This window comes from Gobio gobio, assembly GCF_949357685.1.
Source record: "Gobio gobio genome assembly, chromosome: 20".
Classification (NCBI taxonomy): domain Eukaryota; kingdom Metazoa; phylum Chordata; class Actinopteri; order Cypriniformes; family Gobionidae; genus Gobio; species Gobio gobio.
This window is the reverse complement of record NC_137113.1, coordinates 29,572,027-29,597,843: the sequence shown is the minus strand read 5'-3', so window position 1 is coordinate 29,597,843 and position 25,817 is coordinate 29,572,027. Positions and strand designations below refer to the sequence as shown.

At 43.5% G+C, this 25,817-nt stretch overlaps 1 protein-coding gene across 2 annotated transcripts in view; it reads right to left on the bottom strand.

Annotated features, from left to right (window-relative positions):
* Positions 1–25,817, bottom strand: part of LOC307116922 (kelch domain-containing protein 1-like) — an 89,261-nt gene that overhangs the window by 14,546 nt on the left and 48,898 nt on the right. For both annotated transcript variants that reach the window (XM_079801441.1, XM_079801442.1), the window contains 3 exons: positions 8,315–8,373; positions 7,460–7,572; positions 7,300–7,372 (listed from right to left, as the gene is read on the bottom strand). In XM_079801441.1, the coding sequence (XP_079657567.1) occupies positions 7,300–7,372; positions 7,460–7,572; positions 8,315–8,373 (245 nt within the window). The remainder of the gene's footprint in view (positions 1–7,299; positions 7,373–7,459; positions 7,573–8,314; positions 8,374–25,817) is intronic.

Below are 25,817 nucleotides of genomic sequence, written 5' to 3'. Positions count from 1 at the left end.
AATGACGTTAGGAGGCAACTCAGGGACATTCCAGGTACACGGAATGGTCTGATATATCCTGCTCTCCTCCGGATCACAACGAGTGGAGGGGTTACAAAGGATTTCACATCCCCTGGAGAGGCTGCTGTTTTTATCAAAACCCTTAAATAGGTAAAGCTGATTCTGAGTGCCACCTGCCTACAAAATGACTTTAAACGTTCATGTAACATCAAAGTGAATCTGACTTTGAGACATAAGTAACAGTGTGCACAAATATTTTATTATCTTGATAAGCAAATATCTTTCTCAGGATCACACAAGTTGCACTGTTCTAGTTGAATGTACACCCTGTAATTTAAGTTACTTTTTTTATTGTTGTGCAGGAGCTCCTGTTGAGTTTGGAGAAGTATGAAGATGACTGTTAGGTCTAATACACAAAGTTTAGTTGTTCTGCTATTGACTCCTAGTGGAGTTTGCACCGGTATCCTATCGTTTGGGGATGGGGTAATAGTAGGTGCGGGGGGAAGGGGGTTTGGGTATATCTACTATTTTTGCCTTGTGTTTTTATTATTTTTTATAAAAAAAATAGTTGGAGGTCGAATTGTGGTTGCAGTTTCGGTTGTGATATAAACTAAACATGACAAGTATTAAAGCTTTAAATGCGAGATTTGTCAGTTGGAATATCAAGGGTCTGGGGAGTGCTGTCAAACGCTCAAAGGTCTTTTCTCATTTAAAGCATTTAAAGCCTGATATTGTTTTTCTGCAGGACACACACATGCAAAATAATGACCAGGCACGGTTGAGATGTCCCTGGGTTGCGGAGGTATTCCATTCCAGCTTCAATTCTAGAGCCAGAGGGGTTGCCATTCTGATTAGCAAATCAGTTCCATTTACACAGACCAAAATCATTTCTGACAAGGACGGGAGGTACTTGATCATTTTAGGGACTATATACCAGGTTCCAGTTCTACTTGTCAACGTATATGCACCAAATTTTGACAATCCTAGTTTTTTAGATAATCTGTTTAAGAAACTACCATCATTAAATTATGTATTTTTTATATTTGGCGGGGACATGAATTGTGTTGTGAATTCTCAGCTAGACCGTTCTAAAGTCAGCTTGAATCAGTCACAAATGGCTAGAACTCTTTGTAGTTTTATGTCCAACAATGGCTACATTGACCCCTGGAGGGTTCGTAATCCAACTGACAAACAATACTCCTTTTATTCACATGTACACCAGACATTTTCCCATATCGATTATTTTTTTATTGATGCCAGACTGATGCCCAAAGTGACAGATATTCGGTATCATCCTATTATTATTTCAGACCATTCGCCTTTAACCTTGGACATTCAGTTCTCATCTGAATCTCGTTACTACACCCACTGGAGATTTAACATATCTCTTTTGTCTGATGACAAATTCCATAAATTTATTATAAGTACAATTGAGGATTTTATATCTCTCAACCAATCTGAATCGGAACCCATTTCTAAGACGCTCCTGTGGGAATCTTTAAAGGCCTACTTACGGGGTCAGATTATTTCTTATTCTGCTCATTTGAAGAAATTAAGAATGTCAACTATTCAGAAATTATCAGCCGATCTGGAATCTGTGGATCAACAGCTTGCCACCTCCACATTTCCTGATTTATTAAGGCAGCATGTAGTATTGAAAACAGAGTTAGAATTGATCACAACTAATGAAGCAGAGCGGTTACTTCTACATTCTTGGGCCAAATACTACGAATATGGAGACAAATCTGGAAGATTACTAGCTCACCAATTGCGTCGACAAGCAGCCTCACGTTTAATACCCCGTGTTAGAGATGAGTCGGGGATGTTGGTGGAGGAACCTGACATTATTAATTCAGTATTTTCATATTTTTATAAATCTTTGTATAGTTCTGAATCTCCATCGGACTTGACTGATATGGATGCGTTTTTGCATGACCTAGAATTTCCGGATATGAGCACAGATGCAATTGATCAGTTGGACTCTCCACTGACCACGCAAGAAATTACATTGGCTCTACAAAATATGCAAAATAATAAGGCACCTATGCCAGATGGGTTCCCGGTTGAATTTTTCAAGGCATTCCACAATCAACTCATTCAGCTGTCACATGCTGTTTATGTAGAATCTCTGTCAAATGTCTCTCTTCCTTTCACTTTAAGACAGGCTTCTATTAGCGTTCTTCTGAAAAAGGGCAAGGATCCCGAAATTTGTACTTCTTATAGACCTATCTCTTTGATGAATGTCGATACCAAGGTTCTCGCGAAAGCTTTGGCACGTCGTCTAGAGAAGGTGCTTCCAACAATTATATCTCAGGAGCAGACAGGCTTCATAAAAGGACGTCAGCTTTTTTATAATGTCCGTACTTTATTAAATGTTATCTACTCAAAAGGAACCGCTGCCATTCCAGAAGTTGTAATCTCTGCTGACGCTGAAAAGGCGTTCGACAGAGTTGAATGGAGTTACTTGTTTGCAGTTTTGAAGAAATTTGGTTTTGGTAATGTTTTTATATCATGGATACGCCTTCTCTATACATCACCTTCCGTCAGTATCACAACTAACACTTTTCAATCTAGTTTTTTTTCCTTAAATCGTGGCTGTAGACAAGGTTATCCTCTTTCTCCCCTTCTCTTTGCCCTTGCATTTGAGATCTTGAGATCTTATTTGAGATCTTTGCCCATTTTTAACGGCATTACGTCTTCCTGTGTCAAATTCAAACTTTCTTTATATGCTGACGATCTGCTACTGTATGTCACAAATCCTGTAGGTTCGTGCCCTGTTATCCTTTCTTTTTTTCATAGATTCGGTTTTCGGGATACAAGATCAATGTCTCGTAGAGCGAATGTTACCCGGTCAATGCCCTAGCAAAGCAGCTCTCTCAATCTGATATTCCCTTCAAACTGAGTCCTTCGGGATTTAAGTATCTGGGGGTTCATGTGGCCAGGTCCTACAAGTGTCTTTACGATGTAAACTTTTCTCCCTTATTGACTGAGATTAAGGCTGATTTCCAAAGATGGGGGTCCCTCCCCCTTTCCCTAATTGGTAGAATTAACGTGGTTAAAATGAATGTCCTCCCAAAACTCCTGTTTCTGTTCCAGTGCCTACCTATATTTTTATCTAAAGGTTTTTTCAAAAGCATTGACTCAATTATATCTCAATTTCTGTGGAATGGTAAGACACCTAGAGTTAGGCTAAAAGTACTTCAGAATTGCAAATTTAATGGGGGCCTCTCTCTACCAAATTTCAAAGTTTATTATTGGGCTACAAATATAAGTAAAACTATATTTTGGCTAGAATTGGTCAACATGCCTTGGTGTCAGTTGGAAATACAATCATGTCCCTCGTCCTCGCCCTCGCTTTACTAGCAACCCAGTGGTCATTTCCACTTTAAAGATATGGTTTCAATTTAGGAAGCATTTTAAATTTCTTACTCATCAAGTCCACTGTTGAGGAATTATGCGTTCAAACCTGCATTTACTGACTCTATTTTCACTTTATGGCATGATAAGGGTCTGAAGTGTTTTAAGGATTTTTATAAATACAGGGTTTTTTGTTCTTTACAGACTTGATTATTGAGTTCGGCCTCCCACCTTCACATCTCTTTAGGTATTTTCAAATTAGGAACTGTGTAAAATCTTTATTTCCTAATTTTCCACAACTTCCTCCTGAGCAGACATGGGACAGTCTTTTACGATTTAATTTTTCACAATGATCTTTAATTTCAAAAGTTTATGGTACTATCCAGTCCCATGATGATCATCTAACCACTAGGACGAAGGAGGCATGGGAGAAAGAGTTTGGTCTGGCCTTTGATGTTGACTGGTGGGACTCTGTTTTAAACAGTATTCACAAAGCCTCAATCTGTGCCCGCTGACCTTAATACAATTTAAAGTAGTGTTCAGATGTCACTATTCTAAAACCCGACTATCACAAATTTTCCCTAATACAATTGATGTCTGTGACAGATGCTCTGGTTCGCCCTGTAATCTTGCACATATGTTTTTCTTCTGCCCAACTCTAGGAAATATCTGGCAAACTTATTTTGACACCATGTCTAAAGTGCTCCTCAAGACCATTGATATTTCTCTGCATATAGCCATTTTTGGTACTCCTCAAGAATACCACTTTTGTCACACTCAGGAAAAAATGACCCGTAGGGCGGGATTAAGATAAAAAAAGATTAGAGTAAAATCAATGAAATATTTTTGTTCAATAATATTTTTTCTTTTCTTTTTTGGTGTTTTGAGATAATTTTATGATTTATAATTAATATTTATGCAATAATTATAATACATTTTTTCCCATTGAATATATAATTTTTTTTTATTTATATATATATATATATATATATATATATATATATATATATATATATATATATATATATATATATATATATATATATATATATATATATATAATTTTTTTATTAAAGCTGCATTTCATTTTAGAGTCAAGCCTAGGCCTCATGAAAGTAATTTTTTTAATGAGATAGGTGCCATCCGGTGGACACATTGAGCATTTTTATCCCGTAATAGCACATTTTTACCACTAGTGATCTTGAGGATCTTGAGTTTTATAATAAAAAACAAAACAAAACGTAGCTTCAATCGGAATGGTCCGAAACTTGGTGAGTTTATTGGTACTTGGTTAATGAACACCCCAAAAAATTGGGGACAGGATTTGAAAAGTCTAAGTGGTCATAAAAACACTCAGGACCTTCGGGTCAAAAATGACCCCCATAGGAAATTAATGGGAAATTAGTTTTTGTTTGGTGCTTTTTATGAGTTTTTAATTGGATTTTTACATGCTTCAAAGCCTGAAACGGGAGACCGGACCATAACCAGGTAAATATGTTGCCTATGGTTAAATATTTAATCATTAGCAACTATTAATTAACAGTTTATTTCTCATGTTAAATGTAACTGTTACAATATATTTTCACATTTATATATTTACGTCAAAGTCTTTATTTAAGTACTTATTTTTATTCAACTCACATCATCTCAGATGCATTGTACTTTTTATGACATGGAAGCCGTCGACTGATTCAGCCCCGCAAACCTGCGGGCAGTGGAATTATGCACTCATCCCAGATGAAGATGATGTCCTGCTGGCACAGGCCTTACCAGGGTCTCTATTGTGCCCATCCTGGTCCAGCTCCACCAGCGTCTCCCGCTCAGCTCAATTAAAGTACATACAAATGTTTTCTTTTTTAGCTGTTAATTTAAATGTCTGTTGTTTCTGATGTTAAACTTAAGTTATATTGTATAAAAGGTTGTAAAAAGTACTTTAAGTAATGTATAAACCAATTTATTTTCATTTACACATTTTAATTTACATGACAAATAATATAGAAAAATTGTTCTGTGCATCCTGTGCGTGCCTTCCTTCCTTCCTTCCTTCCTTCCTTCCTTCCTTCCTTCCTTCCTTCCTTCCTTCCTTCCTTCCTTCCTTCCTTCCTTCCTTCCTTCCTTCCTCGCATTTGATTTAGCCTATTTTCCTTTGTGACATTTTTTAGCTATACGGTGTTGACATAAGTCTCATGCTAAAAAAAACAGTAATATTGTGACACTGAACACAATTCAGTATTCAGTAAATACAAGTAACTGAATAATTGGTAATGATGAATGTTATAAGTACAATATTTGGGATTTAAAACAACAATGCAATGCAATTATGATTTCAAAGAGTATAGGGTGAATTCAGGTTGATTGGAACACTTTTCACAGTCATTTCAATGGCAAACATTTTCTGAATCATTTGATTTTGTAAACTTTCTGTTATACATAATACTCAAATATAATTTCAAGTCAATTTATGAGACATGCGTGCAATGCATGATCGCCAACGCTAAGGCTATTGTCTGCTATATTGGCTTCTTAAGTATAGCACTACACTTGATGTGTTTATTTGAGTTAAGACTCTGGATCGCAGAACGCGCGCTCCGTGGGTGTGGCCGCATTAGCTTCCGTGTCAGGTCCAGTCTCGTCCATAGCACGGAGGAGCTTGGCTTGGAAAACCTGGAGGACGCAATCGAGTGGAGGGCGGAGCCTGCCTGGCCAGCGTACGCATAGGCCCTACCCGCTAAGGCTGAAGTTGTCCTGCAGGGCTTAGATGGGTGAGAAACTTTAGCTTTCTGCTGGCAGGAACCACTCGTCTAAACGGCTGCATGCAGGCTCCTTAGATGAGGCCCAGTCCAGGCCCAGCTCGCTGACGGACTTGGTGAGAATGCAAATTAGTTTGGCGTCCACACCAGCCCTGGAGTCGCTGCGGTGCTGAGATGGCAAGGGGGTGGGGTCTTCGATGGAGCCCGACCAATCCTCAGCGTCAGATGCAGCCAATGACACAGAGTCATCATGCGGCCCCTCATGTGGGTCTTTAGACCCCCCGAATGAGACGAGATCCTCGTCAAGTGGGGGTGCTGGTCCGAACGAGAGAACAGCATGGGCAACACATCGAGGCACGCGGGCACTGGGCTGACGTGAGCTCACTGGCCTCCATATACTCAGCCCTCTGACTCTGGAAACGGGAGAGCACGAGGGGTGGAGTCTATCCTCGAGTGGAGAGCGGCATACTCCCACAGTGAGCGCAGACAGACCCAGTAAAGGCTGCAACATACTCCGCAAGAACAGAGAAAAAAGTTCTCGCTCCCAGGGCTATGAGAACAAAATGACGTAATTTTGTTCTCGGAGCCCTGGTTTGGGAGTTCTCGCAGCTCGTTCTCGACACATCGTCTGAGCAGAACTTTTTTCTTGTGGGTGTCCGAGAACTATTGTGTGATTGGTCAGAATTTTAAAGTGGGCGGGGTTAATGCGGAGAAACGGAGATGTTCAGTACCTGCTTTTCTCGTGAAGTATGGAATGTCTGGCCAGAACGAACTTTGTTCTTGTTCTTGCCACCTCGAGAAAACTAACAAATTTCTTTGTTCTTGCAGAGTATGTTCCAAGCTTAAGAGCGGAGTCAGTGTGGGCCTTGCCCAGGCAGACAACACACTCGCCGTGACTGTTTTCATCATGCAGGGAAGTCTGCTGTATATATACCTCCTGTTGCTAATTGAGTTGATTAATTGAACATGCTCCTCTTGTGCTAATTTGGTTGATTATCCAAACTTTGTTAATAAAACATCATTTAAATTTTGTAATAAAGTTGACATAATTTGAAAGCTGAGAATTTGTTTGATTAAAAATAACGAAACACTAAAATAAATTACAAAAAACTAAAAATCAACATTTTTGCTTATGTTTCTTCACAAACGGCTCATACAGTACATCGCACAATGTGTGCTAAAACTATTTTACCTGGGCTTGTCTTTATGTGCATGGTCTTTCTCTATCCATTCTCCTGTTATGGTGTCAAATTCCCACCCATCACCTACACAAAAGAAAAGGAATGTTTGGAAAAAATGTGATGATTATTTATAGACATGGCTGGTTCTAAACCCTTGACCTCCAAACTTACTGAGAACCACCCCAGAATTACCGAGGCCTCCAAAAAGAAAGAGTGTGTTGTCTGAGATGGCAGTCAGCGTGTGAAGAGTGCGGCTCCGTGGGAGAGAAGCAGCCTGATGTTCACTGGTTTCAAGAAGAGAAACACTTATAAGACTTATATAATTCATTAACAGTTTGGACTGATTCATAATTCAGGTAAACAGTCTCATGACATGAAAGTAAGTCAATTTAACATTGACTCTATTAGGTAAAATGATCATTAATGCTTTATGCTCAATGTCTGCATATTTATGATGAACGGATCTAGAATGAATAGACTAAGATGGTCACTAAATATAAAACCACAAAAACAGAAAAAACTTTCCTTACAGACCTTTTTTATAACTTTTATTTTTAAAGTCGGAGTGAACCGGAATTTGCAACTGACTTTATCTCAGTATTGTGACATTTTCAGAGTGAAACGGAATATTGAATGAAAAAAAAGGACGTGGCTTGTTTTTTTCTGTTGGGATGGGAATTGATTGGATCTTGAAAAGTAGGTGTTCCATTCAGCTCGCTGTCACAGCTTGCAGCACACTGACAGTTGGAGGAGATGTTCTACCCAAGCTGTCAAACTGACGTCATCAGTGAAGTAAGGCCATTCCAGAGGGGAAGTACATTTTCAGATTTTGATTAAAGATTAGATTACAGATTTTGATTAAATATTTTCCACTGGCGGGCATGCTCCTTTATCCAGGCAGGAAACACTGTGTTTAAACAGCCGCACACTTTTTTGTCAATTTGTCAAATGTTTATTTTCTGCTCTTTTTTCAATGAATAACATAATTCATAATTCAAAGGTCACTCAGGGAAAAACATTACTTACACTTGTGTCCACATCCATGTCACCAGATCCAAACAATGAATGTCGATCATCTGTTTTTCCTGCAATGACAGAAATAATTTTAAATATTCCTAGTAGAAAGTTATACAATTTTCTTTTGATGTTTTCAAAATTTTAGTTATATGTAAATTCTTTATCATCCTTTTATATGATGATGAGGATACAAAGATGTATGAAGTCACTGATTGTGATTGATAATTTATGGATTTTCACAGTGATTGGTGTAGGTATTGAGGGCGCACCAGACAGAAATTAATCTTCCAAATTATTTGTTCAAACATAATTCCACACAAAACTCAACTCAACAAGTTATGGCCTTAAACAAAATGGGCGCCATTCTGTCTGCGCCAACTAACAAACCCCCAGCTAAATACCTTTCTGGCCTGAACATTACACAAAGAAAACGGCCGAGTTTGTTTGACCCCCAAGTCAAAGAAACAAAGCAGACATGTTGTCTCAACGACCTTTTAATGAACTCTGAGGTGACATGGTTAAAATCCACAGGTTAAAATCCACAGACTGTTGTTACATATAAACTGCATCAAATCATTCAAAAAGAATGAGAGCCAGACTTAAATTCAAACAGCCTTCTACTGCATGATTCTACATCATGTCTATAACCAATACACTTGACCATTATGCATATTATATAATATATATATCCAAAGCTATATACACTCACCTAAAGGATTATTAGGAACACCTGTTCAATTTCTCATTAATGCAATTATCTAATCAACCAATCACATGGCAGTTGCTTCAATGCATTTAGGGGTGTGGTCCTGGTCAAGACAATCTCCTGAACTCCACACTGAATGTCAGAATGGGAAAGAAAGGCGATTTAAGCAATTTTGAGCGTGGCATGGTTGTTGGTGCCAGACGGGCCGGTCTGAGTATTTCACAATCTGCTCAGTTACTGGGATTTTCACGCACAACCATTTCTAGGGTTTACAAAGAATGGTGTGAAAAGGGAAAAACATCCAGTATGCGGCAGTCCTGTGGGCGAAAATGCCTTGTTGATGCTAGAGGTCAGAGGAGAATGGGCCGACTGATTCAAGCTGATATAAGAGCAACTTTGACTGAAATAACCACTCGTTACAACCGAGGTATGCAGCAAAGCATTTGTGAAGCCACAACACGCACAACCTTGAGGCGGATGGGCTACAACAGCAGAAGACCCCACCGGGTCCCACTCATCTCCACTACAAATAGGAAAAAGACGCTACAATGTGCACCAGCTCACCAAAATTGGACAGTTGAAGACTGGAAAAATGTTGCCTGGTCTGATGAGTCTCGATTTCTGTTGAGACATTCAGATGGTAGAGTCAGAATTTGGCGTAAACAGAATGAGAACATGGATCCATCATGCCTTATTACCACTGTGCAGGCTGGTGGTGGTGGTGTAATGGTGTGGGGGATGTTTTCTTGGCACACTTTAGGCCCCTTAGTGCCAATTGGGCATCGTTTATATGCCACGGCCTACCTGAGCATTGTTTCTGACTATGTCCCTATCCTCTGATGGCTACTTCCAGCAGGATAATGCCCCATGTCACAAAGCTCCAATCATTTCAAATTGGTTTCTTGAACATGACAATGAGTTCACTGTACTAAAATGGCCCCCACAGTCACCAGATCTCAACCCAAGATGCTATCCTATCAATATGGGCCAACATTTCTAAAGAATGCTTTCAGCATCTTGTTGAATCAATGCCACGTAGAATTAAGGGAGTTCTGAAGGCGAAAGGGGGTCAAACACAGTATTTGTATGGTGTTCCTAATAATCCTTTAGGTGAGTATATATATATATATATATACACACATACACACACACACACACACACACACACACACACACACACACACACACACACACACACACACACACACACACACACACACACACACACACAATTCATGTAATTGTATTGAATTATTGACTGAAAGTGGGCCTTGCTTGATATCAGTATGTTTGTATGGTCGTAATCCAGAAGATGGCTTGAGTGAAATCTGTATACAGGGTGTCTACAGATATGAACAAGTTAAATTTAAGACTTTTTAAGACCTTTTTAATACCACCTTACGTGAAATTTAAGACCAAACCTGTGATGGAAATACACATTATATTACATACTTATATGTAATATTTAATGCATTTAATGCAAAAAGAAAACAAAATATCCCGAGACACAAGCATAGCATTTTGTTAGCGGATATTATGTTTTAGTGGTTTTTTTCTGACACCATACATGTCACATTTTTAAGTCTGGGTGTCCTGTAAAGAGCACATTCAGGGATTTTCAGAGATACCATTTTGGAGGTTTCACCATGACCACTCCATCTTCTGTCTCTAAATATGACTGGCACTGACTGAATGATCAGATTTTACAGTCTTATGGAAATATTTAAAAAAGCAGACAAGACTAGGGTGACATTTAAGAGATAATAATTAGGGCTTGACATCGACAATCGCCATCTGCGGTTGTATTTCGGCTGTGTAACACTCAAACCAGCCACTTTGAACTTATTATGGTCTTCTCAAAAGCCATCTGTTATAATCACGTTGCGCATTATAACCAATCACACGTGTTTATATTGAGTTTATTAATATAATAATCAGAGGCGTTCAGATTAGCGGAGTTTTGTTCAGAGCGCGCGCGGCTCTCACTCTCGCTGAAATCTACACTCAAAGCAGAGATAAACGAGCGATGCACGCAGGAGATTAATTCATCATACAGTGATTGACAGTTTTTGTTCTATTTCAGCACCGAAAATAGTTTCAAACAAAACACAGCAGAACCACAGCGCATTTTATGACTGGCATTAGGTTGGCTTGACGTTCGCGAATCTAGGGACCGTCTCTAAAGTTACATACAACATTGGTAGGCTATACCGGTCCGGTACACGTTTCTAACTTAAATGGCATTTGAAGAGAATGAATGACTGGATTTAGTTGATTTTTTTTTACAAACAAAGTGAAAAAAAAGCATTTTTTACATTTTCCCATTCATTGCCAAAATCCAAAAAAATGCTCCAGACACCTGTGTTTGTGTGCGTGTGTGAGTGAACATGCTTGTTCCATATTGCATTTGTGCTCTAGTATTAGTACTTCATTTATGTATGAAAATCTTTCAGATTTATGCCAGTTTTGTTGATTTTATTTGCCAATTTCCATAAAAATACTCTCTGTTGCAGTCACACACATGTGTGTGTTTGTGTGTGTGTGTACGTATGTGTATGAGATAGAAAGTTTGTTCTACTTTGTGTTTATGCTCTAGGACCAGACCTTGATATAAATGTGGACATTTTCAGATTTATACTGGATTTAGTAAATTTTTTTTGACAAAAAAAGATTTTTTTTTATTTTTTACACTTTCCCATTCATTTTCAATGTGGGGTCAATCTGACCCAGAGGGACTTAAACGGCAAAAAAAATTTTACACACCTTTGGAACAACCAAATCAAGCCCAGATTTTTTGTGCATGTTTAGATATATTATTTAGTTAAAGTCACAGAGTCTCGTGGCCCTGAGATGAAGGGAACACTTTTAAAAAATGGAGGAAAAGTCCAGTGGGGTCAGCTGGACCCCAAGGGACGATTAAGGGTTAAAGAACATTAAAGAAAATAGTCTAACGCCGTGGTACAACGAGCACACCCGGGCCCTTAAAACAGCAGCCAGAAAAATGGAACGCAGCTGGAAGAAAACAAAATTAGAGGCATTTCGTAATTCGTGGAAAGAGCACATGATCACATACAGAAAGGCCGTAAAAACTGCTAGATCTGCTTATTTCTCAACTCTCTTGGAAGAAAACAAACACAACCCAAGGTATTTATTCGATATAGTGGCTAAATTAACCAAAAATAAAGCTTCAACTTCTGATGATTGTAAACAGCACAGCAGTAATGACTTTATGAACTTCTTCACATGTAAGATTGATAATATTAGGAAAAAATTTGTAACCATGCAGCTGTCTACTACAGTATCACATCAGACAGAGCATTGTAGTGTCACTGAGGAAAAATTACACTCATTCACTGCCATAGGAGAAGAAGAATTGGCTAAACTCGTTAAATCATCAAAATCGACAACATGTATGCTCGACCCTATACCGACTAGGCTATTAAAAGAGATACTACCAGAGGTCATAGATCCTCTTCTTAATATCATTAATTCATCTTTGTCATTAGGATATGTACCGAAAACTTTTAAGTTGGCTATTATTAAACCACTTATTAAAAAAACGCAACTTGATCCTACAGAATTAGTCAATTATAGACCAATCTCAAATCTACCCTTTCTGTCAAAAATACTTGAAAAGGCAGTGTCTTCACAATTATGTTCCTTTTTAGAAAGAAATGGTATCTGTGAGGGTTTCCAGTCAGGATTTAGACCGTATCATAGCACTGAGACTGCTCTCATCAGAGTTACAAATGATTTACTCTTATCATCCAATCGTGGCTGTATCTCTCTATTAGTGTTACTCGATCTTAGCGCTGCATTTGATACTATCGACCACAACGTTCTTTTGAATAGACTCGAGGATTATGTAGGTATTAGTGGAATTGCTTTATCATGGTATAAATCATACCTATGCGACCGTTATCAGTTTGTAGTAGTAAATGAAGATATGTCACACCGATCGCAAGTTCAGTATGGAGTACCACAAGGCTCAGTGCTAGGACCGCTACTCTTCACCCTGTACATGCTACCACTGGGAGATATCATTAGGAAGCATGGCGTTAGTTTTCACTGTTATGCTGACGATACTCAGCTCTATATTTCTTCACGCCTAGATTAACGGAATGTATAGCTGATATAAAACATTGGATGACCGGTAATTTCCTGCAACTCAATTCAGAAAAAAGAGAAATTTTAATTATTGGACAAAAAAGCTCCACAAGTAGTAACCTAGAATACTGTCTAACACTTGATGGCTGCTCTGTCAAGTCCTCGTCGTCAGTGAGGAACCTGGGTGTGCTCTTTGATACCAATCTTTCGTTTGAAAGCCACTTTTCTAGCATCTGTAAAACTGCTTTCTACCATCTTAAAAATATATCTAAATTACGGCACATGCTCTCAATGCAAAATGCTGAACAGTTAGTTCATGCGTTCATGACCTCAAGGCTAGATTATTGAAATGATCTACTGGGTGGTTGCCCTGCTCGCTTAATAAATAAACTCCAGCTGGTCCAAAACGCAGCAGCTCGAGTTCTTACTAGAACCAGGAAGTATGACCATATTAGCCCAGTTCTGTCAACACTGCACTGGCTGCCTATTAAACATCGCATAAATTTTAAAATCTTACTTATTACTTACAAAGCACTAAATGGTTTAGCTCCCCAATACTTGAGCGAGCTCTTAACATGTTATACTCCATCACGTCTACTGCGGTCTCAAAATTCTGGCCAGTTGATAATACCGAGAATATCCAAATCAACTGCAGGCGGTCGATCCTTTTCCAATTTAGCTCCGAAACTCTGGAACAGTCTTCCTGACATTGTTCGGGAAGCAGACACACTCTGTCAGTTTAAATCTAGACTAAAAACACATCTCTTTACTGTGGCATACACATAAAACACTTTTTCAATGAAATAATTGTTAGGCTGCATTAACTAGGTCACCCGGAACCGGGAACACTTCCCATAACACCTGATGTACTCGTTACATCATCAGAAGAATGGCATCTACGCTAATGATAGTCCCTCTGTTTTATCCCGAGGTTTACTGCAGTCAGCTGGATCCAGGCCGTATCCAGTTCAGATGGTGGACCTGCGCCCAGAGAAGACCAACACAGGACCCCGAAGTGTCTGCAGAGACCGTGATTAGACTCCCCCTCCAACTGCCTCATCGACACGGCATCTCAATAAACCCGTCTCCGGCGTGTTGACTCAGATTGTTCGAATATTACAATTAAATAATACTTAAATCGATATGTCATCCTCAATAAACCCGTCTCCAGCGCGTTGCCTCCGATCATTCGAATATTGCACTTTAATAATTATTTAATCAACATCATCCTCAATAAACCCGTCTCCAGCATGTTGCCCCCGGTCCCTCGAATATTCTGATCTATTATGACCTCTGAGCTGTAAAGCTGCCAGAATAATAATAATAATACGCTGTTTGTTAATTGGCCAGAGGAGAACTGGCACCCGACTGAGCCTGGTTTCTCCCAAGGTTTATTTTTCTCCATTAGGTCACCTAATGGGGTTTTGGTTTCCTTGCCACTGTTGCCTCTGGCTTGGCGTGCTCAGTTGGGGACACTAAATTTTTCAACTAAACATCGAAATAAATCTAATTAATAAACTAAATTAACCATTTAAACTAAATTACTGATCGAATTATTGATCTAAAGCCCACACTGTCACTGTATGATAATTGAAATGAACTGATGACATCAGCGTTTTTTCCAGAATGGCTATACAGCTGAATAAAATTATGCTGCATTATTTTCCTGTTTAACACTGTAAAGCTGCTTTGAAACAATCTACATTGTTAAAAGCGCTATATAAATAAAGTTGACTTGACTTGACTTAAATTAACCAAAAATAAAGCTTCAACTTCAGATGTTTGTAAACAGCACAGCAGTAATGACTATGAACTTCTTTACATGTAATATTGATAATATTAGGAAGAAAATTTTAACCATGCAGCCGTCTACTACAGTATCACATCAGGCAGAGCATTGTAGTGTCACTTAGGAAAAATTACACTCATTCACTGCTATAGGAGAAGAAGAATTGACTAAACTCGTTAAATCATCAAAATCCACAACATGTATGCTCGACCCTATACCGACTAGGCTATTAAAAGAGATGCTACCAGAGGTCATAGATCCTCTTCTTAATATCATTAATTCATCTTTGTCATTAGGATATGTACCGAAAACTTTTAAGTTGGCTATTATTAAACCACTTATTAAAAAAACGCAACTTGATCCTACAGAATTAGTCAATTATAGACCAATCTCAAATCTACCCTTTCTGTCAAAAATACTTGAAAAGGCAGTGTCTTCACAATTATGTTCCTTTTTAGAAAGAAATGGTATCTGTGAGGGTTTCCAGTCAGGATTTAGACCGTATCATAGCACTGAGACTGCTCTCATCAGAGTTACAAATGATTTACTCTTATCATCCAATCGTGGCTGTATCTCTCTATTAGTGTTACTCGATCTTAGCGCTGCATTTGATACTATCGACCACAACGTTCTTTTGAATAGACTCGAGGATTATGTAGGTATTAGTGGAATTGCTTTATCATGGTATAAATCATACCTATGCGACCGTTATCAGTTTGTAGTAGTAAATGAAGATATGTCACACCGATCGCAAGTTCAGTATGGAGTACCACAAGGCTCAGTGCTAGGACCGCTACTCTTCACCCTGTACATGCTACTACTGGGAGATATCATTAGGAAGCATGGTGTTAGTTTTCACTGTTATGCTGACGATACTCAGCTCTATATTTCTTCACGCCTAGATTAACGGAATGTATAGCTGATATAAAACATTGGATGAACGGTAATTTCCTGCAACTCAATTCAGAAAAAAGAGAAATTTTAATTATTGGACAAAAAAGCTCCACAAGTAGTAACCTAGAATACTGTCTAACACTTGATGGCTGCTCTGTCAAGTCCTCGTCGTCAGTGAGGAACCTGGGTGTGCTCTTTGATACCAATCTTTCGTTTGAAAGCCACTTTTCTAGCATCTGTAAAACTGCTTTCTACCATCTTAAAAATATATCTAAATTACGGCACATGCTCTCAATGCAAAATGCTGAACAGTTAGTTCATGCGTTCATGACCTCAAGGCTAGATTATTGAAATGATCTACTGGGTGGTTGCCCTGCTCGCTTAATAAATAAACTCCAGCTGGTCCAAAACGCAGCAGCTCGAGTTCTTACTAGAACCAGGAAGTATGACCATATTAGCCCAGTTCTGTCAACACTGCACTGGCTGCCTATTAAACATCGCATAAATTTTAAAATCTTACTTATTACTTACAAAGCACTAAATGGTTTAGCTCCCCAATACTTGAGCGAGCTCTTAACATGTTATACTCCATCACGTCTACTGCGGTCTCAAAATTCTGGCCAGTTGATAATACCGAGAATATCCAAATCAACTGCAGGCGGTCGATCCTTTTCCAATTTAGCTCCGAAACTCTGGAACAGTCTTCCTAACATTGTTCGGGAAGCAGACACACTCTGTCAGTTTAAATCTAGACTAAAAACACATCTCTTTACTGTGGCATACACATAAAACACTTTTTCAATGAAATAATTGTTAGGCTGCATTAACTAGGTCACCCGGAACCGGGAACACTTCCCATAACACCTGATGTACTCGTTACATCATCAGAAGAATGGCATCTACGCTAATGATAGTCCCTCTGTTTTATCCCGAGGTTTACTGCAGTCAGCTGGATCCAGGCCGTATCCAGTTCAGATGGTGGACCTGCGCCCAGAGAAGACCAACACAGGACCCCGAAGTGTCTGCAGAGACCGTGATTAGACTCCCCCTCCAACTGCCTCATCGACACGGCATCTCAATAAACCCGTCTCCGGCGTGTTGACTCAGATTGTTCGAATATTACAATTAAATAATACTTAAATCGATATGTCATCCTCAATAAACCCGTCTCCAGCGTGTTGCCTCCGATCATTCGAATATTGCACTTTAATAATTATTTAATCAACATCATCCTCAATAAACCCGTCTCCAGCATGTTGCCCCCGGTCCCTCGAATATTCTGATCTATTATGACCTCTGAGCTGTAAAGCTGCCAGAATAATAATAATAATAATAATAATAATAATAATAATAATAATACGCTGTTTGTTAATTGGCCAGAGGAGAACTGGCACCCGACTGAGCCTGGTTTCTCCCAAGGTTTATTTTTCTCCATTAGGTCACCTAATGGGGTTTTGGTTTCCTTGCCACTGTTGCCTCTGGCTTGGCGTGCTCAGTTGGGGACACTAAATTTTTCAACTAAACTTCGAAATAAATCTAATTAATAAACTAAATTAACCATTTAAACTAAATTACTGATCGAATTATTGATCTAAAGCCCACACTGTCACTGTATGATAATTGAAATGAACTGATGACATCAGCGTTTTTTCCAGAATGGCTATACAGCTGAATAAAATTATGCTGCATTATTTTCCTGTTTAACACTGTAAAGCTGCTTTGAAACAATCTACATTGTTAAAAGCGCTATATAAATAAAGTTGACTTGACTTGACTTAAATTAACCAAAAATAAAGCTTCAACTTCAGATGTTTGTAAACAGCACAGCAGTAATGACTTTATGAACTTCTTTACATGTAATATTGATAATATTAGGAAGAAAATTTTAACCATGCAGCCGTCTACTACAGTATCACATCAGGCAGAGCATTGTAGTGTCACTTAGGAAAAATTACACTCATTCACTGCTATAGGAGAAGAAGAATTGACTAAACTCGTTAAATCATCAAAATCCACAACATGTATGCTCGACCCTATACCGACTAGGCTATTAAAAGAGATACTACCAGAGTTCATAGATCCTCTTCTTAATATCATTTATTCATCCTTGTCATTAGGATTTGTACCAAAAAATTTTAAGTTGGCTTTTATTAAACCATTTATTAAAAAAACGCAACTTGATCCTACAGAATTAGTCAATTACAGGCCAATCTCAAATCTACCCTTTCTGTCAAAAATACTTGAAAAGGCAGTGTCCTCGATCTTAGCGCTGCATTTGATACTATCGACCACAACATTCTTTTTAATAGACTCGAAAATTATGTAGACATTAGTGGAATTGCATTGGCATGGTTTAAATCATACCCATCTGACCGTTAGAGGTGTGCGATACCGCTAGATTTGGTATCGATCCGATACCAAGTAAATACAGGGCCAGTATCGCCGATACCGATACCAATATTGATACTTTTTAATAATTAAGGTGGATGCGACTTCAACCTAAATCTAAATGAATTTTCATGACTTTTAATTTGTTTTTGTGATTTGCATTTTGGGTTATTAATCAGTACTACAAAAGCTTTAGTTCAGAAACAACTTTTGGTTACTTCTGTTCTCTTACGAGAGGTTCTCTCGTATTGCGTAAGTTCCTTACGCTACGGGAAAGTATTCTTTCTTCGAGATTTCTGAAAAACCCAAAATTATCCTTAATTTTGTAACATTGTCAACGCAGTGCGGCAGCCTGGCAGACCATAGCAGGCTATTCCAGCGTACTATTGGCTGCTCTGCTGGCAACTGCAGCAGCCTATCGGTGAGCCCGCGTGACGTGGCGACCAATGAGGGCGCTTCGCGCCCACCTGGCTTCATTTGCCTACAGGTGGGGCGTGGCCACGTGTATATAAGCAGGGCTCACGGGCTGCATATTCGATTTTCTTTTCTTCAGCGAAGCCCTTCGCATCGCTGGATCTGGAACCCGCCGCCGTGACCGCGCAGACAAGCAAGCAGAGGACAGCGCCTGAGGAAGCCGGCAGCATCGCGCCACCTTCAGCCTTCCGTGCCTGCTCTGCTATCCGGCAGCCCCATATCCTTTTACGCTCAGTGTTGTCGCCGCTGCGTCACACTTTTCACAAAAAGAGCCGAGCGTTGATACAAATGTCTCGTTCCACCTGCGGCTCGTGTCACGCGCAGCTCAGCTCCGGGGACCGCCATGTGATCTGCGCTCTCTGCCTGGGCCGTGATCACGCCGCCGCCGCACTCCACGCTGGCGGATGCCAAGAGTGCGAAGAACTGACGATGTCGACCCTGCGGGCTCGACTCGTCCTGTTCGAAGATGATATCCCTCCAGTCCCTGCCACGCCGCGCAAGAAGAAGCGCCGCTCGCAGCGGACTCCGGAGCTCGCAGAGAGAAGCTCGCCGGAACCTTTCGCTCTCGCCTTCCCCGCCCCCACCCCAGGCCGCCATTTCTGTTGCCGCCTCCGGGGATGAGGCGGATGCGGCCGCGGAACGCGCCGACAGCTGCTCCATCATGGCTTCCGACAGCGAGGACTGGTCTTCCGCGTCCTCTTCAGTCCGGGGCTCCGGACGCTCTCGAGCGGGTGAGGACGCCGAACTCTTGCGCCTTCTCACCCGGGCTGTCGAGCAGCTAGGCCTCGAATGGGCCCCGCCCAAGGTGGCAGCGCCGAACCGACTTGACGGATGCTTCCTAAACAGTCGCCGCCGTGCGCCCACCTCCAGGACTGCACCCTTTTTGCCGGAGCTTCACGAGGAGCTCGCAAAGTCCTGGAATGCGCCATTCTCCGCGAGGGTCTCGTCTCAGGCTTCTTCGACGCTCTCACAAGTTGACGGCGCGGCCGAGAAAGGCTACAACGCTATCCCTCCGGTGGAAGAGGCGGTCGCAGCGCACCTTTGCCCGCCTTCTGGTTGGCGCTCAAAGGCTGCCCTCCCGTCTAAGGCCTGCAGAGTGACGTCATCGCTGATCGGTCGCGCTTTCGCTGCCTCCGGTCAAGCTGCGTCCGCTCTGCACTCTATGGCCGTGCTGCAAATCCTCCAAGCTAATCTCCTCCGCGACATGGACGAGAAATGCTGTGACGCTGAGTTAATCACGGATTTGCGAAGCGCGACGGATCTCTCCCTTCGCGCCACCAAGACCGCAGCACAGGCCCTCGGACGCTCTATGGCCTCCCTCACGGTAGCTGAGCGCCACCTCTGGCTCACGCTCGCGGACATGCGAGAAACAGAGCGCGCGGCCTTCCTAAACGCCCCGTTCTCTCCGTCTGGGCTTTTCGGACCAGCGGTCAAGGGGATCGTCGACCGTTTCTCCGAAGTGCAGAAAACGACGCAGGCCATGAACCTTTTCCTGCCTCGACGCCCCGGCGCTAGCAATAGCTCCGCTGCTCGCCGTCCTCGTGACCAACCAGCAACGAGCTCCGCGCAGCGCCCAGCGCGGCCCCCTTCGTCTCAGAGAAGACCGAGCGGCCGCCCCAGATCGCGCTCTTCCAGCCGTGGTAAGCCGCCTCCACCTCGGGGCCCCCGGCCTAGGATCACGCTGAAGCCCGAGCCTCCAAAGTCCTCCTAGCAAGAGGCGAGAAACGACGGTTAAGTCCCGCCGCGGCCGGACCACCGTCAAAACTCTTTTTCCTGTCAGCCCCCACCACTGTGGCTGCTGCAGATGGATTTCACGCAGCCAACGAGCCGGCAAAAATGCCTTCTCGCCTGTCAATAACCGCCGTTTTTACGGCGAACCAGAGAAATCACAAAAGTTGCATTATTTCTGGTCGCACGGCTCGCGCCGTATGTGTTTCAAATGCAGTAAATGTGCCCACTTTTCTGTGTTCACCCCTGCACACAAGCACTATAAACCCTGTGTCCCCCACTCACATAAAGCGGCCACCGGCCGCTCGAGTGCTAGAGTTAGGTCACGTGTCCGCTTGTTTGCGTCCACGACTAACCACCACACGCGCTGTCACACAGCCACTCTTAACCGGTCATGTTCCACGCGTAAGAGTTGTGCCCGCTCAAACGCGCTCACACATTTTCGCGAACATTATGCCTCAGGCGCCACGCGCCACGCCACACACCATTTATTTTCCGCCCAGGGTGGCCGGAGCGATGAGTGTAGGGCCGCACACAAGCCACTCCCCGCTCGAAGCGGCAGAGATGCAGTGTGTAGGGCGGCCAGCCATCGCGAGCGATCGGCTGGCCCACAGCACAGAGAGCGCGCGCACTGCGCCCGCCCCTCCTATACGGGCCGTCAAACCCGCGAAGCGCGGCGTTTCGAGCCCGGAGGCCGTTCTATCCCGTGTGGCGCACGCGAGAGCGTGGGAAGCCATTCCAGGTGTATCAGAATGGGTGCTGAAAACAGTGAAGCACGGCTACACTCTGCAGTTCGCTCGCCGCCCTCCGCGCTTCTGTGCGCGTACAGAGACGAGAGTGAGCGAGGAAGTAGCACATCTACTTCGAGCAGAAATAGCCACGCTGCTGTGCAAAGGGGCTATAGAACCGGTTCCCCACTCTATGAGCGAGTCAGGCTTTTACAGCCGGTTTTTTCTCGTGCCAAAAAGGGATGGGTCGCTCAGACCGATTCTGGATCTGAGGCGTCTGAACAAAGCTCTTATGAAAAGATCGTTCAAGATGCTCACGACCAAGCAGATCCTCGCGCATATTCGCCCGAGAGACTGGCTAATCTCCCTAGATTTGAAAGATGCATATTTTCAAATCAAGATAACGCCGCGTCACAGGCCATTCTTACGATTCGCCTTCGACGGCCAGGCTTATCAATACACCGTCCTTCCGTTCGGCCTGTCACTAGCACCCCGTACATTTACGAAGTGCATGGACGCGGCCCTCGCTCCTCTGAGAAATCGAGGGATGCGAGTATTGAACTATCTGGACGATTGGCTCATCCTGGCGCAGTCGGAGGCCGAGCTCCTCGCCCACAGGGCAATGCTGCTCAGCCATCTGGACAGCCTAGGGCTCACGGTCAATTGGACCAAGAGCTCATTAGTGCCCACGCAATCAACCTCATTTCTGGGTTTGAATCTGGACACTGTGGCAATGTCAGCCCGCCTGTCACCCCATCGCGCGCGCCAAGTTCGGCGCATGGCTGCGTACTTTCGGCCAGGCAAAATCGCACCTCTCAAGCTGTTTCAGAGGATGCTGGGACGTATGGCCTCAGCTGCAGCTGTGCTCCAGCTGGGCTTAATGCGCATGCGCCCGCTGCAATGCTGGTTAAACGCCCGAGTGCCTCACAGGGCCTGGGCGTCCGGTGGCTTCAGGATCAGAGTGACTCAGGGCTGCGTGTCAGCCCTAGAGCCCTGGTTAGTAGCCGACTGGTACCAGAGGGGAGTGACGATGGGAGCCATCTCACACCGCAAGGTCATCTCGACGGACGCCTCCACCATGGGTTGGGGCGCCGTTTTCGAGGGCAGATCAGCCTCGGGCCTTTGGTCGAGCGAGGAAAAACTCCTACACATAAACTGTTTGGAGATGATAGCGGTAGAGAACGCGCTCAAGCAGTTTCTCCCGCTTATACGAGGACACCATGTGTTAGTCCGGTCGGACAACACCACAGTGGTGTCCTACGTGAACCGGCAGGGCGGTGTCAGGTCCAGAGGTCTGGGCAATCTGACAGAACGCCTGCTCGTGTGGGCACACAGCTCGCTGCGCTCGTTGAGAGCTGCGCACGTGCCGGGCCACCTCAATGTGGGCCCGGACAAGCTGTCCAGGGGCCTCATTCTCCCAGGAGAATGGTCCCTGCACCCCCAGACAGTCCAGCTGGTATGGCGCCTGTTCGGCAGAGCGGAGCTCGACCTCTTTGCAACAAAAGAGAACGCCCGCTGCCCGACGTTTCTGTCCAAAAGCGAGGATGCGCTGTCCCAAACTTGGCCCAGCCTCCCGCTGTATGCTTTCCCGCCGATCTCCCTATTGCCCCAGGTCATAGCGAAAATCAGGGAAACGCGCCGTCCGGTGCTCCTTATAGCACCGCGCTGGGAGAACCAGATTTGGTACCCAGAGCTGGTGAAGCTGTCGCACTCACCCCCCTGGCCAGTTCCGCTGAGAGCAGACCTTCTCTCTCAAGCAGGAGGCTCAGTTTGGCATCCCCATCCAGAGCGATGGTCTCTGCATGTATGGGTGACCAACGGATACCCGTTGACCTGCCCGAAGGGGTTATGAACACGATTTCACACTCTAGAGCCCCCTCGACGAGGCGGTTATATAGTTCTAAGTGGTCGGTGTTCACTGAGTGGTGTGTTTCCAAGGGATTGGACCCACAGCAATGTGGGGTCCAGCGGGTGCTCTCCTTCCTCCAAGAGCTTTTGGAATTGGGCAGGTCCCCTTCCACGCTCAAAGTGTATGTGGCGGCTATAGCAGCGTTCGCTCAGACGACGCTAGGTAGCACGCTAGGAAGGAACGAGCTCATCGTCCGTTTCCTCAGAGGAGCCAGACGGATGAATCCCCCGCGGCCCCCGTCGGTTCCTATATGGGATCTGGCCTTGGTCCTAGAGGCCCTGAAGGCTCATCCCTTTGAACCGCTCGAGACTGTGGAACCAAGGTTCCTTTCGCTGAAAACCACGTTTCTGATAGCTCTGGCTTCAGTGAAACGCGTGGGGGATCTACACGCGCTCTCAGTGAGCCCGACGTGTATGGAGTTCGGTCCTAATGACTCTAAGGTCATTCTCAGACGAGGCATGGTTATGTCCCCAAAGCGATCGGCACTCCCTTCAGGGCGCAGATTATCTCCCTCTCGGCTCTGCCAGCATCCGATGAGGGGGACGGTGGCAATTTCCTCTGCCCTGTCAGGGCATTGAGGGTTTATGTCACACGCTCCGCCGCCTTCAGGCGTTCTGAGCAGCTATTTGTCTCGTTTGGTGGGCGCACTAAAGGTCTCGCCTCCTCGAAACAGACCCTGTCCAGGTGGATAGTGGACGCGATTGCAACTGCATACGCTTCCAAACACCTGCAGTGCCCGCTAGGTGTCAGAGCACACTCCACCAGAGGCATGGCCTCTTCGTGGGCTTGGGCCAGAGGGATTTCCATCCACGATATCTGTATGGCGGCAGGCTGGGCCTCCCCGTCTACGTTCGTGAGATTTTACAATCTGGAAGTTCCTGCCTTACAGGCGAAAGTGTTATCAGTTCAATAGGGCCGTTGGTTCTGCCCAGTGATTCTGCGCAGACATAGCTCACATACTGGTAGTAAGTTCGGTACTAGGCTCATGTGAATTTGAAGGAGACCGGCGGTGCCGTTCCCTCATTTACGAGACGAGCTGTTGTGAGTTTGAAGGTGACCGGCGGTGCCGTTACCTCACTCATATAACAAGATATTGTGAATTTGAAGGCGACCGGCGTTGCCGCTCCCTCATTCATGAGACAAGGTGTGGTGAATTTGAAGGAGACCGGCAGGTGCCGTTCCCTCATTCATGGGACAGGGTGTTGTAACCACCCGTCGTAAACCACCCGTCAGTTCGAATGAAGTGTCTGTATATGTGGTGGCCCGTTTTTTCTTTACCGGCCACCCTGCCCGAGCAGTGTTATGGTCCCCGGTTCCCTGGGATACATATGCTGTATGCGAGGCGCGCACGGCGTTGACAATATGTTCCCGTAGCGTAAGGAACTTACGCAATACGAGAGAACCTCTCGTAAGAGAACGATACTCGGTTACTTAACGTAACCTCGGTTCTCTCTAGAAGAGGGAACGAGTATTGCGTTCCTTGCCGTGCGCCCCGCTGGCTTTTACGCTTCAGAACTAAGAAAACCGAATATGCAGCCCGTGAGCCCTGCTTATATACACGTGGCCACGCCCCACCTGTAGGCAAATGAAGCCAGGTGGGCGCGAAGCGCCCTCATTGGTCGCCACGTCACGCGGGCTCACCGATAGGCTGCTGCAGTTGCCAGCAGAGCAGCCAATAGTACGCTGGAATAGCCTGCTATGGTCTGCCAGGCTGCCGCACTGCGTTGACAATGTTACAAAATTAAGGATAATTTTGGGTTTTTCAGAAATCTCGAAGAAAGAATACTTTCCCGTAGCGTAAGGAACTTACGCAATACTCGTTCCCTCTTCTAGAGAGAACCGAGGTTACGTTAAGTAACCGAGTATCGTTTTATTTAAATAAACAAAGTTACAAAATGATTACTTCACAAATATAAAAAATGTAAAAACAAATTCTCTTTTCAAGTAGTTAACAAAAAATATTTCTCCTCTTTAGTGCACTTCTTTTCAGGATTTTTTTCTTAAATAAACAAAGTCACAAAGTTTTACATACAACGCTCCTCTTTCTCTCTGCTGCCATTCTCTGCCTCTGACTGACTGCTGTTAGAAATGCGCGGCTGAGCGGCGCGCGCGCCTGACTGCTGGTGGTAGCGCTAGTGGTGAGTCACGTGACGGTACAACACAGGAGAGGGGGAGGAGAGCAGTGTCGAGCACGAGCAGCACTCTTGAGAGCTTGCTCTGCTCTGTGACAGCAGCAGCATTTTGACAAACACGGCCAGGTCGCAAAACGAGAGAAACTGGAACTTAAGTATCGATATTTTCATGTTGTTATCAATCAATACCGATACCAACATTGGTATCGATATTAGTATCGATCTGCCCACCTCTACTGACCGTTATCAGTTTGTAGCAGTACATGAAGAGATGTCACATCGATCACAAGTTCAGTATGGAGTACCACAGGGCTCAGTGCTAGGACCGTTGCTCTTCACCCTGTACATGCTACCACTGGGACATATCATTAGAAAGCATGGCGTTAGTTTTCATTGTTATGCCGACGATACTTAGCTCTAGATTTCTTCACGCCCTGACGAAACTTACCAATTCACAAGATTAACGGAATGCATAGCTGATATAAATAAATTGGATGACAAGTAATTTCCTGCAACTCAATTCAGAAAAAAATTCTGTCAAGTCCTCGTCATCAGTGAGGAACCTGGGTGTGCTCTTTGATACCAATCTCTTATTTGAAAGCCACGTTTCTAGCATCTGTAAAACTGCATTCTACCATCTTAAAAATATATATAAAT